The 18,829-nt window shown below is 29.7% G+C and overlaps 1 protein-coding gene across 1 annotated transcript in view; it reads left to right on the top strand.

The window, feature by feature from the left end:
- baz (par-3 family cell polarity regulator) overlaps positions 1-18,829 on the top strand; it is a 146,295-nt gene that overhangs the window by 108,100 nt on the left and 19,366 nt on the right. The window contains exons 23-26 of the mRNA XM_075381257.1: positions 1,247-1,358; positions 3,709-3,898; positions 16,909-17,118; positions 17,606-17,724. Coding sequence (XP_075237372.1) covers positions 1,247-1,358; positions 3,709-3,898; positions 16,909-17,118; positions 17,606-17,724 — 631 coding nt within the window. The remainder of the gene's footprint in view (positions 1-1,246; positions 1,359-3,708; positions 3,899-16,908; positions 17,119-17,605; positions 17,725-18,829) is intronic.

The following is an 18,829-nucleotide window of genomic DNA, read 5'->3' as shown; positions in this document are numbered from 1 at the left end:
TTGCATGCATTATTTTTTTTGTTTTTTAAGTATATTGCACTTGATTTTTATTTATTTTTTATTATCTATTTTTAATGAGATAAGTCAAAATATAAACATCATATAAAATTTTACCATGTATTAAATCAAATTTTATAAAATCCATTTTTTTTTTATACTGTAATGTTATTGTAATTTTATCTTTGTTAATACAGAATAAAAATATAAAACGCATATATTGCTAATCTACATAATCTCCCTGAAGTTCTTCACATTTTTCCCAATGTGTGGGAAGCTTTTGGATCCCTTATTCATAAAACGTTTGTGGGTTTGTCGTGAGTCAATTATACACAAACTTCTCTACTTTGTTATCATTCTGGAATTGATGTCCTTTCAGTAATTCTTTCATTGGCCCAAACAAATAAATCTGAAATATACAAAAGATGTAAGATTTCCCAGTAAATTTCATCCTGTTTTTCCCAAGTACTAACGATTGTTTGAGGTCTGACATTGTCATGTAGGAAAATCATTTTAGACTGGGTGATGGTGACTTTTGTTCCTGTAAATGGCTTTCACTTTGTCCCAGAGGTGGTAGTAGTAAAAAAAATTCACAATGAGATGTTAATGGAGAAAATTTATAGCAGTACTCATTTCCATAAACAAAAGAGGATTGCAAGGATTTTTCCAGCTGATAGACACGTTTTCTCTGGCCTGACAATATCATATCTTTAAACTTTTCCCGCAGTCTAGTCAAAATTTCAAACGTTTTGACACTTGTGAAGTGAAAAACTTCACAATAATATGTTGCACTACCAATGATATAACCTCTTGCTCTGACATGACTTTATTGACTGGAGACATGTAAACACCTTCCACCTACTACTGTCAATCCTTCACACCAGCTCACTCATGTTCGTTCATGGGCCATGAACACAAAAGTCCCGTTTATGTTTTACTGATACAAAAGTATGAAAAGGAATAAGAATAATACATTTTTATTTTTACAACCTCAGACGTGGTTCTACATGTATTTAACAACTAAAATGAAATTCAAACCCAAAATTAGCTGATCTAGAAGTCAGAAAGTTAACCATTCTTGGCATGTCTTGCCAGTCTTGCCAGTTGTGTAGTATTTTTGTTAATTTTTGTCAATAATAATATATCATTGTCGTATTTCATTTCTGTATCATGCGATGCCATTCTAAATATTATTGATTTTAATACGGTTTTTTTTTTTCATTTTTTAAATAATCTTTTGATATTTCAGTGGCAGAAGATGATGGTGAATGTGTATTAGGTCCTAGACAATCATCATTGGATAGTAAATTGAAAGGAAAAAAGAAACCTGGAATATTAAAAGGCATTGGTTCTATGTTTAGGTAAGATATTTTTATTTTTATTCAGTATAAAAAAAAATTGTTTTTAAAGGCAAACCAAACTTTATTTATCTCCAAACAATAATTTTTTATTAATACTTAATTAATTTTACTTACATGAATACACTGTACAGTTTTGTTAGTATAAAATATGATCGTCATTATCGTATTTATTTTTAATTTCCTATCATCATACTCTAGAACTACGCTGGAAGAATGGAAGTATAGCAATCAGTCAAAAAAAGGGGAGGTAATGTTCATACATATGTCCCATGTGTTGGTATTTTGAAGCTTAATAACATTTGATTGGATGAACCAATTTTGATGAAATTTTGTAAAGAGACTTGTTTATATGGGGCAGGTTGATGGTAAAATTTTGATGTCAATATCTCCAGCAAATGTGAGGTGAGGTTGGGGATCAATTTTATCCAACTTTTGCAAACATAGCCCAATTTACATTAAGCTCAGTATGTGCTTGCATGCTTATCTTACCATTTAAAGAAAACAATTGCCTCAAAATTTCCCTCTTCTACAAAAATTGAGAAAAGTTATCTTTCTATTGCTTTTTTTATAACCAAATTTTCTTAATGTCTTCCTAGGCATAGCAGTAGTGCAAGCAATCCAGAAGAATACTTTGTGAGAGGGGTGCTGATGAAAATTTAAAAATATCAATTTTTAAAAAAATTTTCAAACCTTTTTTTGATTTATTTATACCAGTATAATATTATTAAAAGTTTAAATAACAAACTTTTTGTTATAATATTACAATAAAATTTCATCATAATTCTCTCCTCTCTACCAAAAAAGAAATATTAGGTAACTTTTTATTGGTTGAGCATTTTTTAGTGAATTTTTTTTTTTTTAGTTTTTTCCATTTAATATAATAAACACAGACAAATCAAAAAATGTTCTTGGAAGGTGATTTTGAAGAGAGGAAGCAGAAAAATTAAAAAAAAAAAATTTTTTACGTGTTAAACTTTTTTCATTTATTTAATTATAATTTTACTAAAACTTCATTTTAAATTACCCCTAGCCCAAAAAAGAAATCTTAGGTAAATTTTCATGTGTAAATTATTTTTCCTCTGCATAAAGAACAACATATGCCATATTTTTCCATTATATACCAGGAAAGTAGTACAACTATATTGTCAATTTTTTATGTTTTCTTTATTATATTTTAACTCTTTTTGGCATAAATTGAATTATTTTTTAACATTTGTAATCCAAAAATCATACACAGATTGCTCTGTTAATCAGTTTTCCCTTTGTCATGTAATTTAGCTTTACTCTTGTATATTACCATAAATTCTCAGTAAAGCTGAGATTATAAAAGTTTCCCATCCCTTATAACAAATGGATATTATTATAAATCAAAAATTTCACACAATATTTAATAAAAATAAATACACCAACTATAAATATTAAACAAAATTAATTAATAGCTTTACAGAACATTGTATGTGTAACATTACGTTAGATTTTAAAAGATATGTAACATTTATGGTCACAAATATTTACAAAATAACCAACAAAGGTGGCCTTATAAAAGAGCAGTATAACAAACTTAAATCTACCGGGTTGGTCTAGTGGTGAACGCTTCTTCTCAAATCAGCTTATTTGGAAGTCGAGAGTTCCAGCGTTCAAGTCCTAGTAAAGTCAGTTATTTTTACACGGATTTGAATACTAGATCGTGGATACCAGTGTTCTTTGGTGGTTGGGTTTCAATTAACCACACATCTCAGGAATGGTCGAACTGAGACTGTACAAGACTACACTTCATTTACACTAATACATATATATCATCCTCTGAAGTATTATCTAAAAGGTAATTACCGGAGGCTAAACAGGAAAAAGAAAAGTAAAAACCAACTTAACTGAAGTTTACCTCTGTAATGTAAAGTTTTCATTCATTAATGCGACAACATTTGTTTAGCATTACATGAGATGTAAACATAAGAATAAAATGCAAACTTAAAAATCTATTCACATTAATCGATAAAGAAAGTAATTAGAAACAATTTACATTTCTTTGAAAGCAGGAAAAATTAATTCAGGTTGAAAATTCCCCCCAGAAAAAAACCAGGTTCAAGGAAATGGAAATGTTAAGCACTCTGAGAGATATTATATAATTTTTTTAAGTGTTAATGTATGATGTAGTTATAAGCAATATTCTGACTATCAAATACTTATTCAATCCCCTACAAGCTCAATTCTGAGCATTGTCCATACGAATATTAACCATGTACTCACATATGGTCAAAAAGTATTGTTTACGATCAGCTTTGTGTTGTCTCTAAAATAAATGTTTTTGTTACAATGAGTCTAAGGTATCTTTTTTCTTTTTTTAATGTAGGTTTGGTAAACACAGAAAATCAATGGAAGGTGATGACGATGAAAGGGAACGAGAAGCAGCTAGAAGAGCAGCTAGGGAAGAACAAGAACGTATACAAGAACAATACAGAAGGTTATTACGACAACAGCAACAACAGCAGCAGCAGCAACAGCAACATCAACAATCAACCGACAGTGGACAATCTCAGCATGTCAGTATTTTTTTTCTATTTGATTAATTTATGTAATTAGTTTGTCATTAATCTTTACGGAATTGAATAAATATAAATTTAAGAAATTTAGGATTTCATTTTCCTTGATTAAAAAAAGTGAAACAGTCTTCATGTTGTATGTTAAAGTTTTTTTTTATTTATAAAGACCTAGTTACAGTATACGTGAACCACAAACTTAAAACATTTCTTTAAAAAAAAATTCACCCACAAATTTCTCACCTCTCCTATTTTTCTTAAGCCCCTCTTCATTTTGTTTTTTATAGACGTGCTTAATTTTAAGAGTAACCTGTAACTTTACATTTACTTTCTACTTTTTCCTGATGTTCATGTTTTCACCATAAATGCTGTACTCCTGATAAGTATTTTTAAGAAAATATTTCTAATTCTTAGAACTTTATTAGATGCTGGCAGATTTCTTTTCTACATAAAAAAGCTCTTCTTAGTTATCCCAGTTTATTTTTAATCTCCAACTTAGTTAGCCCATCCTTCTTTAAATTTATAGGGTGAGCATACTTGTATACGCAAAGGATGTATAAAGTATAGGGTGAGCAACGCAAAGAAAAAATGTACATGGAAACTAGTATATGAAAAAACTTTGTTAAATTTAAAAAAATAAATATTAAATAATTTTATAATTTACAGTAATTTTGTTATAATAAATTGTCAAAATAACATGTTTCTTCATTTTACTAGCCACTTTTTTATTAATGGTTGCATCATTGATATGAGAACACTTTTTCCTTTAAATAAGCAAAAAGAAAAATTTCATGGAAAATAAATCTGGCAACCCAGATGACCATAGACCTTAGGAAATGATTTTCTCCTTAAGAATTCACGTTAATAGCAAAATTCTGTTATCTGCTGTGTGGGCTGTTGCGCCATCTTGCTGCAGCCAGCAGTTGTATTCATCTTTCTCTAGCAGTGTTATGAAATCAGTTATTATTTTCTGGTAGCATATTATAGTTTCCGTGATGAATTGACCTGTTATTCTCTTCCAACTATTTGTGGATCAAACTTCAGTTCTAAATGTAATGTAATCTCAAGGAAAACGTAAGGGTTCTATGCACTTAGAAATATCAAGTGTTCTGGTTGTTTACAAAGCCATTTAGGTGAGACCATACCTCAATCACTAAAAGAATTTTTATCTGAATAAAACACATAAAAAACAATTTGTAAGAGAGTATTTTTTTCATGACTAGGTTTTCATTATTCCTTCATTATATGATTGCAGTACAGATGTAATTTTAATCTTTTTGTACCTTTGCTGATTCTCCCTTATGACATTCTGTTCTGCTTAGATATCCATCTTATTGCTTTTGAGGTGATCATGCAACGGATGAATGGATACATTATAAATATTTGTCATTTAAAATTCTTGGCATGCTAGACTGTTTTTGTTCATCTACCCTACTGATTTCTCTAAAAGGAGCGGCTACGCATAAAATCGTTGACTTATTGGATATATTTAATCAATGAAAAGCTACTCCAAAATTTTCCCGACTTTTAAAAAACTACTGCAATTTAAAATAATAAGTAAGAATAAAGGCACATTGAGACTGTATAGGAATGGAACGCAAGGGTGGCAGGAGTTCAAATTATTTCTCCCTACAGATCGCAGAGCCTGGACAAAGTCCCTCGCTGCTATGTCTTTCTTTTATCGGGCGGGTTGTTGGTTATTTAGTGGCAATTATACATTTTTTCATGTTTTATTTATGGATGGATTTGGTGATCTGCGTTCCTGTCCTATGGACCAGCATGAAAATTATTTACTGGAGCTGATCATGGGAGACTAAGCTTTTTGAGCCTCATACTCCCGGTGTGATTCCCCTTCAGTCTGTCCGCTGAAGTCCTTTTGGTGATAGCGTCTTTTGGGCTAGCAGGAAACAACTGGGGCCCCAGTTGTTTTGGAGGAAGCAATGGCACTACCCCCTTCTCCGGAGGAAGTCGCATGTGCTGGCTGAAATAAATTGTAAGTTTTTTAAGGAATGTGGTTAGTTGGTTACGAAAGACTGTATAAAATACATGGTTGTCTTTTTACGGAATACCTGCCACTGAAAGATAAATTAGGGAGAGTTTACTTGATTGTTGTATATATGTTATTGTTTCAATGTCAAATATTACAATGCTTCATTTTCAGCAGCATGAACACAATATTTCATGTTTTCCCACTTCTCCTCTATTACGTCTTTCAGAGTTGACTCCAGATTAGCATTCAATCTTGATTGATACAAACACTGTATGCTGTGTAACAAATGTAACTTCCAACAAATGTAACTTCGAAGATGACTTTTGATAATTAAACCATCTCCTAGGAAATTAAAAATTGGACGCGACCTGGCAATGTTCAGTATTCAGCTCCACCCCATGAGATACATGAGTGTCTATTAAGCGACTAACTCCTTTGTCATTGACTAAAACGTTTATGAGAGATCTTAACCCTCTATTCTCCCAAGTAAATTTATTAATATTCTTCTTCTTAAAAAAAGTATTGGTAATTTTGAATCGATTAAGGGCGACAAAATCAATCTCAACTTTATGCCATTCTCATTAACCACAATTTTATCATATGCACCAACCACCATTACAGCAGTTGACATCGAACCTTTGCATTAAAGTCACCAGCCATTATAAGGAGATTATTCTCATTAATCACATCTGTTTCTCTGAAGGTGCCCATAAAATTTATCACACTTCTTTCTTCCTTCCTTCTTCAGGGAGTAAACCCCAATCACAGTGCGGTTAAACCCTTCTCCAACTTAAATGTACAACTATAATTCTCTCATTAACAAATTTATAACTAGGAGGTGCAAGCTGCCTAGAAACAAGAATAGCTAGCCGTTCCTGCTGCAGTTCTCTTAGACTTGGGCATTCCACTATAAAGCATTATATACTGCTCAAAATTCTTATTTCCCTTTAGTTTCTTCTTGATCTCTGTAATCACAGAATATCTATCATAAAAGTACTCACTCAACTCAGTCATCAACTCTTCCTCCTTAGCACTAAGTCCTCTCACATTCCAAGGTGCTTCTTTTAGGAAGCACTTGGATCCATCTGTTGTTGATTTACTAGTCATAGTTATTTACTTTTCCAAATTGTTTTATCTATTTTCCCAGTCTTTATCTGAGACTCAAGAAGCTTGCCAGTAAATATAAATTTCATCTGGTTGGGATATAAGCCCTATGCAGGCAAAGTTTGATGATGGGGATGCCATCTCACTTTCTCAAAACTTGCAACCTTTCAATCAGGGTATATCTCCTCTGTTGGGAGTTACCCCCTTTTCTGCTCTCAAGACCGTTAACTATTTTGTCACCTGTAACTGGGCAGAAGCCATTTGACTGGTTACTACCATCTGGAGCGAGATTTTTTAGATGGTTGAACCTTCTTTCCTTCCACGCTTACCCATCTTCTTGAGAGAAGGGACCAGCTTGTGGCGGTATTCCCATCCATTATTGCCAACCTAAAACAAATCTCCCACTTCAATTAGTTAATAAATTCAGGGTGGTGTAACTTTTCATTTACCCATTAAATAGTGTATCCATTGAACCAACATTCAATGGAAATGAGTTTATGCTACATGCATTATCCAAATGCCATCATATATCTGCAATTTGTTTTGTCGATCGATCACTAGTTATAATTATTTAGTATAAAAACTGAATTTAAATCAATAAATAGGAAAATATCATATTTAAATAAATAGAAAAAAAGGGTATCTCAAATGATACAGTCTTACAGTAGTTTGAGCGCCAGGTATCTGCATCCTCATCCTTGAAGGACCCACTCTGGATTGAGTCCATCAACATATTGAGTAAAGTAACTGCAAGATAGCATCTAGAGATGGCTAACAAGCCGATCAGCAGTCATGTTACTTCAGTACACTTATGGGAAAAGGAAAATGTGGTTAGAGCAAGAACAGAGTAGAAATTTCTGGAATAATTGAGAATAAAAGCTATTCCTATTTTGCTTAATAAAGGAGTCCTTAAATTATATATATGAATATATGCTATTTACAATAAAATCAAGTCCTCAGAAGAAAACTATGTTAGTAACTGATATGTTATTTATATAAAATTTATTGCATTTTATGATTACAAAATGAATATTATTTCATCGCAGTTATTCTTCCTGTAGGAATGTTGCTGCAATCCCATTTGGTTCTGGAAAATAAGACAAGATGTTCCGTTAAATAATAATAATATATATAATTATAAATCAATAAGTCATATTTGGGAATCAACTGATTGGGTTTAATTTACAAAAATATACATTTATCTACAAAAGAAAAAAAAATTATAAAAAAAAAAATGTTCCATTTGAATTTAATAATATTTTTCAAAACACTTTTTATTAGTGATGATGTCACATATTTCCATTTAATTGTTATGTGAGTAGAAATCAAATTATATTTTGTTTTTTAAAATTATTTTTGGTTATTAATGGTTGAATTTGCATTTATGAATGTTTTACGTAATATATATGTGCATTACGTTATGCTTTATTGTTATATTTTTGGTCATATAAAAATTTCGCCTTCTAAAACTGGCCGCTTTATTGGAAGGATATATAGTTTATTCAGTACAATTTTGTGTTTTTTTTTTGTGGGATTGTATTAAGCGAACGTGATAATTCATTTCATTATTTCTTTTTATCAAATTTATTGCGTTAAATGTTTTAGCAATGGTTTTTTTTTTGTTATGAGCGCACAGTTTGCTTGATTTTTTTTTTGTACATGTGTAAATTGTTAACTGCGGTGTTTTAATTTTTTTTATTGCTTTTCTGTTATTGACTTACGGTCTTGGTGAAATAAAAAGTTATTTTAATTATTATATTTAAAAACTATAATTGGATTAATGAAGTTAAATAATAATTAAAGTAACATATGTCATTTAAATATCATGAAAAGAATCTGATAATTTGGAAGTAAATGAAATGTTATTACATGAAAAATTTGTTGAAATGTAAAAAAAAAAAAAAAAAGAGTTATTTACAATCTTTGCTAAACCCAAATTGTTGTGAAAATATATAATTCTAAATGGAATGTGAAATGGATTTATTTAATCTATGATAAGTCTTTTCAGTTTGTGTATGTATTAATTTTTTTTAAATTTAAATAATTTATCTAATTATTGTGCACTGTTAACATTTACTACTGTACTAATTAAATCAAAAAATAACTCAACTACCAAAATACAGTAACAAAAAACCTAAATAAAAAAATCTAATACCAGTAGTCGACTTTTGTGGGATTCTGTATCATTAGTCGTTACACAATTCTATAATTCATCAAACAAAAAACAAAAATTAAATAAAAATTTAGAAAACATATACACTTTAACAACTACAAAATTTTTTAATTCTATTTTAACAAATGCATTTCAGGAAGGAATATTTCCAGAAGCTGGTGGATTGCAATATGGAAATATGTATCATTCAAAAATTGTATACTAATATTCTACGTAATTATTATAAAATATCTAATCTAATCTAATCTAGGTTTTAGCAGTTCATAATAGATTACTCCATTCTGATCCCCTTTCCGTAGGTGGCCTTTCCGTAGCAATTTAGCCTTGAAATTGATGTTGATGGTTCGCCGGGAGTTACCAGGCGATGATCTTTTACGTTTAGGATTCTCAAACTATATCCACTTTTTATTACCTGTCACAATTCGATGGAGAAATGACTTTTGTACCTGGGTAGCAGCATTTTGCAAGTGGTTTTTCAGTTTTCTTGCTGTCTTTCATTCAGTTCATGTGAAACCCATTTTCCCATCTTTCCCATGGCTTTCAAACGTATGGAGACAGCTTCTCGTGTTACATTTAATTGATTCACGAGTTATTGTTGCGTTTAAGCTTCATCCTCATCTAACAATGCTTGCAATTCAGTGTCTTCAAACCTTTTTGGTGGTTTTCCACGTTCTTCGTTTCTCACGTCAAAATCGCTACGTTTGAATTTTTTTTTTTTAATCACTCAAAGCACTGTGATTTACCAAGAGCATGCTCATTTTAAGTTTCAACAAGCATTCAGTGTGATTCTTCACCAGTTTTTTTTAAATGGTAACAGAAAATCAATGCTGTCCACAAATCGTAGTTTGTAGGTACAAAAATCGACATGTTCAACGCTAATTAAAACTATGCTGTTGTATGAAATTTGTATTGTTGTAAGTAGAAAATCTTCGTCAGCTGTCAAAGAAAGAAAATGGCGCCAATGATGTGGTTTGACGGTAACTACATTGACACCTAGTGCCATCTATGGGCAAATTCCAGTTTCATATTTACACATCTAGTATACAAGGCTGTGTGATTCATTACAACCAGATATGAAAACTTTAACCCACCGGGTTGGTCTAGTGGTTAACGCGTCTTCCCAAATCAGCTGATTTGGAAGTCGAGAGTTACAGCTTTCAAGTCCTAGTAAAGCCAGATATTTTTACATGGATTTGAATACTAGATCGTGGATACCGGTGTTCTTTGGTGGTTGGGTTTCAGTTAACCACACATCTCAGGAATGGTCGAACTGAGAATGTACAAGACTAACACTTCATTTACACTCATACATATCATCCTAATTCATCCTTTGAAGAATTATCTAAACGGTAGTTACGGGAGGCTAAACAGGAAAAAGAAATATATGAAAACTTTAGAATATTTTGCTTTTTTTTTTATATTTTATTGTGTAAATTTTTTCGTCACACAATTCATGTTATATTTTTTTAGTATTATACAATCTTAATGTTTTTTAAGAATTAAAATTGGGTACATCTGATCCAAAACTTATTGTATTATTTATTTTTTCTTCAGATAAATTTTTTTTATCATTGATTTTAATTAGGAACTTTTAATTCATTAACAGTACTCATAGGAATTGAAAATCAGATTTGTCTGATTTGTTGTTGATTTGGGAGGCTAAACAGGAAAAAGAAATATATGAAAACTTTAGAATATTTTGCTTTTTTTTTAATATTTTATTGTGTAAATTTTTTCGTCACACAATTCATGTTATATTTTTTTAGTATTATACAATCTTAATGTTTTTTAAGAATTAAAATTGGGTACATCTGATCCAAAACTTATTGTATTATTTATTTTTTCTTCAGATAAATTTTTTTTATCACTGATTTTAATTAGGAACTTTTAATTCATTAACAGTACTCATAGGAATTGAAAATCAGATTTGTCATGTACTATTTCTGATCTTGAAATAAAATCGATGGTTTTCTGAATCACAAGTATACTGTTCCTTACTATCGCCACAGAGATATGTGCACTCAAATTTGAGGCGTTATAAAAATAAAATCTTTCATGAGGTTTCAAAACCAATTACATCAACTTTAAGATAATTTTATGCTGTCTTTGGTAATATTAAATTTTTATTTTTTAATCAATTTACTGATATGTTTTATCAAATATCCGTATTCACCAATTAAAATAACAGTGAAGGTTACAAGCCTTGTCTCATATTTCTATGAATATATTGTATAGATCAAATATAACACGCTTTTACAAATTACAAAAAACAGTTAAAGATGTCAGTCTGAAATTTTTTAGTTGATAAAATAATAGAATGGGATAGTTTTTGTGAAAATTTGAATGCAATTGGTCCTTTTGTTTTTAAGTAACAATTAGTCAATCTGCTTGTTAGAAACTTAAAAAAAGTGATATTTTTGTTTCCCATTATAATATATCTAAAAAAATCTGTAAAAATAAAAGTTGAGTACTCCCTATATTATAAAATGGTAAGAAAAATGCTGAAAATGTGAAAATTGCAATAACTCAATACCTAATTGATCTACTGGATTGGGTAACAATTTAAAACACTTGAAGAATTGAGTCACACCTAATGAAGCCTCATCAAAATTTTTCTTCTACTCTGAGTCAAAATACGAGTGAACATTGTTCTTCCTATATTATGAAGTGGTAAAAAAACATAAAAATTACAATAATTCGAGACCTAATTGTTCTACTGGGACAGGAAATGGTTTAAAATACTCAGGAAAACAATAAAGTATAATGAATTAGAAAGGTAGTAGTAAGGGCTACAAAGTGGCAAGGATGTGCAGCTTCCTAGCGTCACAAAATTTGGTATAAAATAATCTAAAACGTGATAAAATTTGTTTCAAAATATGATGGATAGTTTAATTTTTATAAGGCCTTCATAAAATATTAAACTTTATTATTAGATTTCCTTATTATAATAAGATTTTCTTTTGTAATAAACTTTCATTCCACATGATAAATTAAAGGTGGTTTCAAATTAAAGTCAAATCAATTCAACCTCTTTTTCAGTTATGTGCAATAAATTCATGTACATAGGGAATGTGAAAAGTAAGGTATGAATGGTAAAAAGTAATGAAGTAATAAATAAACCCCCAAAAAAAAAAATAAATAAATAAATTTAGACATTTTTTAAGGAATTTAATATTTATCGATATTCTTTTTAATAATACAATAAATTAATTTTTCTCTGGATGGTAGAAATTGTTGCGTAGAAGTTTAGTTGCAGCTCACTAGCTAGTATTAAGGCTATGGCATATATAAAGCTCATTTATATGGTATAGCATGAATAAGCTAATAATTTTAACCCTTATACTCATAAGCTCTTTTTTCCAAAATATATCTCCACTGCCTCTATATTTTTTTATTAAATCAGAATCGTATTTCTTCTATCCCTGTTTTATCACAACTAATATGTTTTTGTTTTTTTATGCAGTGATTATTGAAGTCATTACAAAATTGTTAATAGTATACATTATGTGATCAGATGTAAACTATACTTTGTATTTAACTACGGAGATCTGTTCAAACTGACATATAAAATGTCTTTCTGACCATTGATGATTTATTTTTTTGTTTAATATATTACAACCTTGGAATATTTCTGCATGTAATTTAATGAGAAAAATAAGTTAGATAAAATTATACTTCTGTAAATACCACACCCTTGCTAAGAATCGAATTAGAAACAGTTTAAGCTTGAAGCCAATATGTTAATTCCTATCAATTGGCTAGTCGATTATAGTAATAGATTCAGGTGGTCTGAGTATTTTTACAGGTATATTCATCATTAAAAAAATAATTATGTAAAGCAGTTGATTATTTACTGGAGTAAAAGGGTTAAAATATTGTTGTACATTAATTTATGAAATTTATTATTAAATTTTACTTTATTGTGCTGCTGTTTATTGGGCTGGCTGCTTACATGTATATATATATATATATATATTGGTATAGATAGTTTAAATTAAGTTATTTATTATAATAAAAATATTCTAAAATATAAAGTCAGATTTCTGATTTTATTTACTGGATGTGTGTTTATTATTTTTTTATTTATTAGACTGATATGCAATTTTAGAAAAATACGTAGAATTTTAAAATTTTTATGGATTTCCGGTTTTAACGATTTTTTTTTAAATCGTTGAACTTTTACATTGTTTTTTTGTTGTTTTTTCCTGTTTTATGAGGGTTATTCAATAATTATATGGTGGCAGCAGTGGAAAAACTATTTAATAAGAATAAATGAAACTGTCTGAGATTGAAGTTGGCACCCTTAATGTAGAAAATATCTATTCTAAAAGAATTTCCTTTATTATAATCTCTTCTTTTTTTTTATTTTAAAATGTCAGCTCCACTTGAAACATGTATTGTCAAAGTATAGCATTCATTTATGGATGTTAAAGCAGTATTTAAAAACATATATTTACTGTGCAAACTTTTATATCAAACAGTTTAAATCAAGTACATGTTATACCGAATTTCATCATAGTGGAAGGCTGGTAAAAATGTTTGATTGATATTTTACAAAATCACATAATCATATAATCATCTTATTCTCGAGGAGAGCTGCATAAAGATGTGGGAAATTGCTGAAATTTATAGTGCGGTAAGTATTGACACTCCCTATTCCATTATCCATGATTAGCTGAATTACCGTGAAACATGCTCAAGGTTGGTTCAAAGATGGCTGACTCATGAATTGACTATCTTGGAAACCAGCATATCATAGATAATGGAACTACATGAAATGTGATCGAGATAGGTAGGTTCACCATCTTGGTCAACTCAAGATCAGAAATGTGAGAAATCAGGTTGATGTCGGATTTCTTATCTGTATGGAACTTGAATTATGGTTACAGCAAGAAGTAATGCATTTTTAAATCACATTTTAACATGGATTTCTAATTTTGAACCGCAATTCCAATATCAGAGTATGGAATAGAAACATTCAAATTCAACCACCAGGAAAAAATTCAAAAACTACTCATCAGTCGGTAAAGTGAATCTAACAGAGTTCAGGAATGTAAGGCCCAATATATTGCAGTAACTTAGAAGAACCATGTACAATCTACAGTGAATAATGTTTTGACATGCTAAAAAATAAAATGAAATCCCTCATTAAGAAGGAAATGCCGTGGTTCTCTCTCAAGACACATAATTCTTTTGCACGACAACATCCATCTATATACTGCTAAAAAGACACAGAAAGCTACTCAATAATTGGGTCAGGAGGTTTTACCATATCCAACTCACAGTCCTGATCTTGCATCATAAAATATTTTGTTTGATTCTCTCAAATTTGTATGTGCCTCCAATATGGTAACAGTGAGTGGGTCAAGAGTGCAATAAAAAATAACTCCAAAGCGATTCTTTACTACTGGAAATAAAAAATCTCTCAGACAGATGGGACAAATGCCTAAATATAGCTGGGGATTATGCTGAAAAGTAGTATTAGTTTCATTGTCATTGAATAAATAATCATTTTTGAATAGTCATTTGTCTCTTTAATTATTGAATGACCCTGATAAAAATAAATTTTGAACTACGTATTGAAAGAATAAGACTATAAATAATGTTACATTATACAGGGTGTCCCAAGAGAAAATGTAGAAACTTTCAGGACATATTCTACTGGTGAAAATAATGAAAAAAGTTTATATAAACTTAGGTATGGAAATGCTTGACCCACCGGGTTGGTCTAGTGGTGAAAAGCGTCTTCCCAAATCAACTGATTTGGGAATCGAGAGTTCCAGCGTTCAAGTCCTAGTAAAGCCAGCTATTTTTACACGGGCTTGAATACTAGATCATGGATACCGGTGTTCTTTGTTGGTTGGGTTTCAATTAACCACACATCTCAGGTATGGTCGAACTGAGAATGTACAAGTACAACGAACAAAGAATCTACACTTCATTACACTCATACATATCATCCTCTGAAGTATTATCTAAACGGTAGTTACCGGAGGCTAAACAGGAAAAGAAAGAAAGAAAGAAAGGTCTGGAAATGCTTAGTTTTCAAGTTATGGCTAGCAAAGGGTTTCAACTCTTCTAATAAAAAGAAGCCCTACTGTAACTTTTGGAACCCAAATTAAGAAGTAAAGTTGGTAGCTTCTTATGTAATTTGAGCTGGGAAATAAGATAAAACAGATTCCAGAACTGTAACTCCAGTAGTTTTTATTTCCCAGTCAAATTACATAAGAAACTACCAACTCTACACCTTAAAAATTACAGTAGGGTGTCTTTTTATTAAAAAAGCTGAAATCTGTGCAAAATCTATCGCTAGCCATAATTTAAAAACAAAGCATTTCTAGACCAAAATTTACATGATTTTTTTTTTCATTATTTTCACCAGTAGATGTCCTGAAAGTTTCTCCATTTTTTGTGGAACATTCTGTGTATTTTATATATATATATATACACTTTGATGTAATCATTTAATTGCATGTTAAACAGATAGATAAGAAGATTTTTCAAACAGTTTGGTAATTTTTAAAAAAGGCAATGGAAGGGTACAAGTTGTGGCTATTAAATAACGAAACTAATGCTGTAAAATATTTTATTTTTAATTTATACATATTTAGTTATTACCCCTTCAATATGCAATCTAACACTAGGATGTTATATTTGGCTAGAAACATCTTCACACACAGTGCAGTGTGAGCCATTAATAGTCCTGATGAAGAATTTGTGATTTGTTCTTCCACAGTTCACCTTCCATGGGTTGTTTTTTCTTATTTTTTCATGGAATTGAGCAAGGACCTTGAATAAAGACAAGAATAGATAATCGACAGTCAGATTGTAACAAATTACCAATTTTTTTCAATATTTTTATCAATTTTTGATGTGGAAGGGCAACCCAAGCAAATATCATCTTCAACGTCTTCTCTGCCATCCTGGAAATGCTTAAACCACTCAAAAACCCATGCACGTGATAAACATTCATTGCCATATACTTTTTTTTAATAAAAGATAAGTTTCAATTACAGTATTTCCAAGTTTCTTATGAAATTTCACGACAATTCTTTTCTCTAATAAAACTCTTATAATTTTTTCGGCAAAATAAAAAAAAAACAGATGTTATCCAAATGAAGGTCATAGCCAGACTAGTATGTCTACAGAAACTGGAGTGGCAACAATCGAAAGCGAAGGCCTCATGCTACACAGTTGTCGGTTGTATGAATTTGGCGCATGCACAGTTCTTGTAGCAACATTAGTCTCGTTATTTAATAGCCACACCTTGTAATAAGGTCCTTTCTCACAAGCTGAATTGTGTTCAGTTGTGACATGATATAACTATTTAAATGATTAGGCGATGTTCCAAACAAACAATTTATCAAAGTCTTTCAACATGTTGAAAACATCATATATTACTTAAAGATTTTCAAAAGTTTATAAAAATAATTTATTTCTCTTATTTAGCTCATTCTGATAACCATTGTTGATGGATCATGATCAGCCCAGTATATCAATCGTATCCTGTCAACTTATAAGTTTTCTTAGTGGTTATTTCTTATAGTCTTTCAGGATCTTCAAGTAATTTCACTCTAAGTAATAATTATAACCTGAAGATACAGCACTACACACACTTTATACAGCTCTACAGCACCTTATATGTGGTTATTTAATTGATGAGACTGTCTTTTTGAATTTATCTTTTATTTAATATAATTTGTTTGTAGTTTTTTTATTTATAATTTTTTTTTTACTTCTTTGTAGATTAGAGAATTAGGTATAGATGCTGGTATGCCTACATGTCATACTAATTCATCTCCATCATCTGGTTCACCAGCTGGTAATATTAATGAACCATCACGTACTGAAAGAATACAACAATTAAGAGCACAACATCAAAGAAGACATGTTGAAAGACGTGGTCATTATCCTCTTGACGAGAGAGAAGAGCGTTATGAAGAAGCTATTAGACAAGTATGTATTATTTTAGACAAGTTTTAGTGTTTTTCTTCTATGCCCTAGAATGAATTACTATTATAAACATAAAATTTATATATTTAGAAGATAAATAAATTACAAGGATAAACACCAAATTTTCCTAAGAATTAGACTAATTTTTTTTATTTTACAAGGGTAAGTCAATTATTATTCGCAATTTAGTTATATTTTGTTTATGTTGGTAGTACTGTCGTGTTGCATAGATGACGCACACGTGGTTTAATTGTTATATCTCTGCAGGTTCAGTCTACTAGGTTAGTTCCATTATCGCTGCCCTCATTCTGTTTTGTGTGTAAACTTATTGGAATTAAATTACATAACTTTTCTCTTTTAAACTTTTGTAAATTTAAACTGTCGGTGTCGTAAGGGTTTAACATTATCTTTTTTACATTAAAAATTTTATAATAACTCCAAAATTTTTTACTGTTTATTTTATTGTATATGTGTTTTATTTTTTTTACAGAGATTAGAACATCACCCTGATATAGATTCAATTAATCGTCCTGGCAGTAGAATTGGTATTACTGATCCTGCTAAGTTCAGTCATTACGTTAATTACCAAGAAATACAGCACCATCTTAAGTGAGTCATTTCATTTATACACTTATATATAATTTATATTAATTTTCAATTATATGCAAGGATTATTCTTTTAATATTTGGTTTGGTAAATTGACATTGAAATTAAATAATTTCTGGTAAAATCGTGTGAAAATAAATTTGCGTAACATTTAATTAAATTTATCAACTAAATGTGTGCTTATGTTTTTGAAATTTTCACTATGAATTTGAACATATACTGTCTGTTTCTTTATACAGTTACACCAAGAATGGTTGATGTTTATCCTCAGAGAATCATCCTTTAACCTATTTTGATTCTTTTAATTCTTTCTTTTTTATTTTAAGAAAAAAAAGATGGTTTAGTATTGGATAACTTTACCGGTTATGCCGGTCAAGTCATACAATACCTTGTAGAGCTTTTTCACCAGAAAGTTCTTCCAATTCAAACATTAAGGGTCTGACCTTTATTTTTATGATAAAGTAATTTCATCTTATATAAAACGATAACAAAAATGTACTAATATGATTGAAGACTCATTTTGATAACCAAATTTTTTAATGTTCGTAATAAGACATTATAATGTTAAATATAGAATAAAATAAAATACAAAAAGAAATAAATAATTTTTTATTACTTTTCAAATTTTGCTTTAAAAAAAAAACTATTTTTAGTCTGTTGTAATATGAAATTAAAGCTTTAAAATAAAACTTTTTAAAACTGTATTACTGCTTCAAAGTCTAGAGGTAGAAACTTTGCTGCTTATTTAAATTTGCGACCAATAAATAAATAAAACGAAAATTAAAAAAAAAACTTTTAGGTCTGTGGTCTATAATTTAAAATAATTTAAAACATCTCTTGATAGTTTTTTATAAATAAAAAATAAACTTTCAAAAAAGTTTTAATATTTACTTAAACTGAAGGAAAAGATAGAGCAAAGAACAAAAAATATATTTCAATTTTAAGCGGTGGGGGTTGATTTTTTTTGAAAAATATTTTTGGATTATTTGTAATGCATTGTAGGTAATAAGTTTGATTTAATAAAATTTTCTCCAAAATGTCGGAAGGAAATCAAAATTAGTTTTTTCACAATATCCCCCCACCTTAACAAATTTTGAAAAAAAATTA

Source organism: Lycorma delicatula, chromosome 13, assembly GCF_047948215.1.
Source record: "Lycorma delicatula isolate Av1 chromosome 13, ASM4794821v1, whole genome shotgun sequence".
Taxonomy (NCBI): Eukaryota; Metazoa; Arthropoda; class Insecta; order Hemiptera; family Fulgoridae; genus Lycorma; species Lycorma delicatula.
This window is presented reverse-complemented; position numbering and strand designations above follow the sequence as displayed.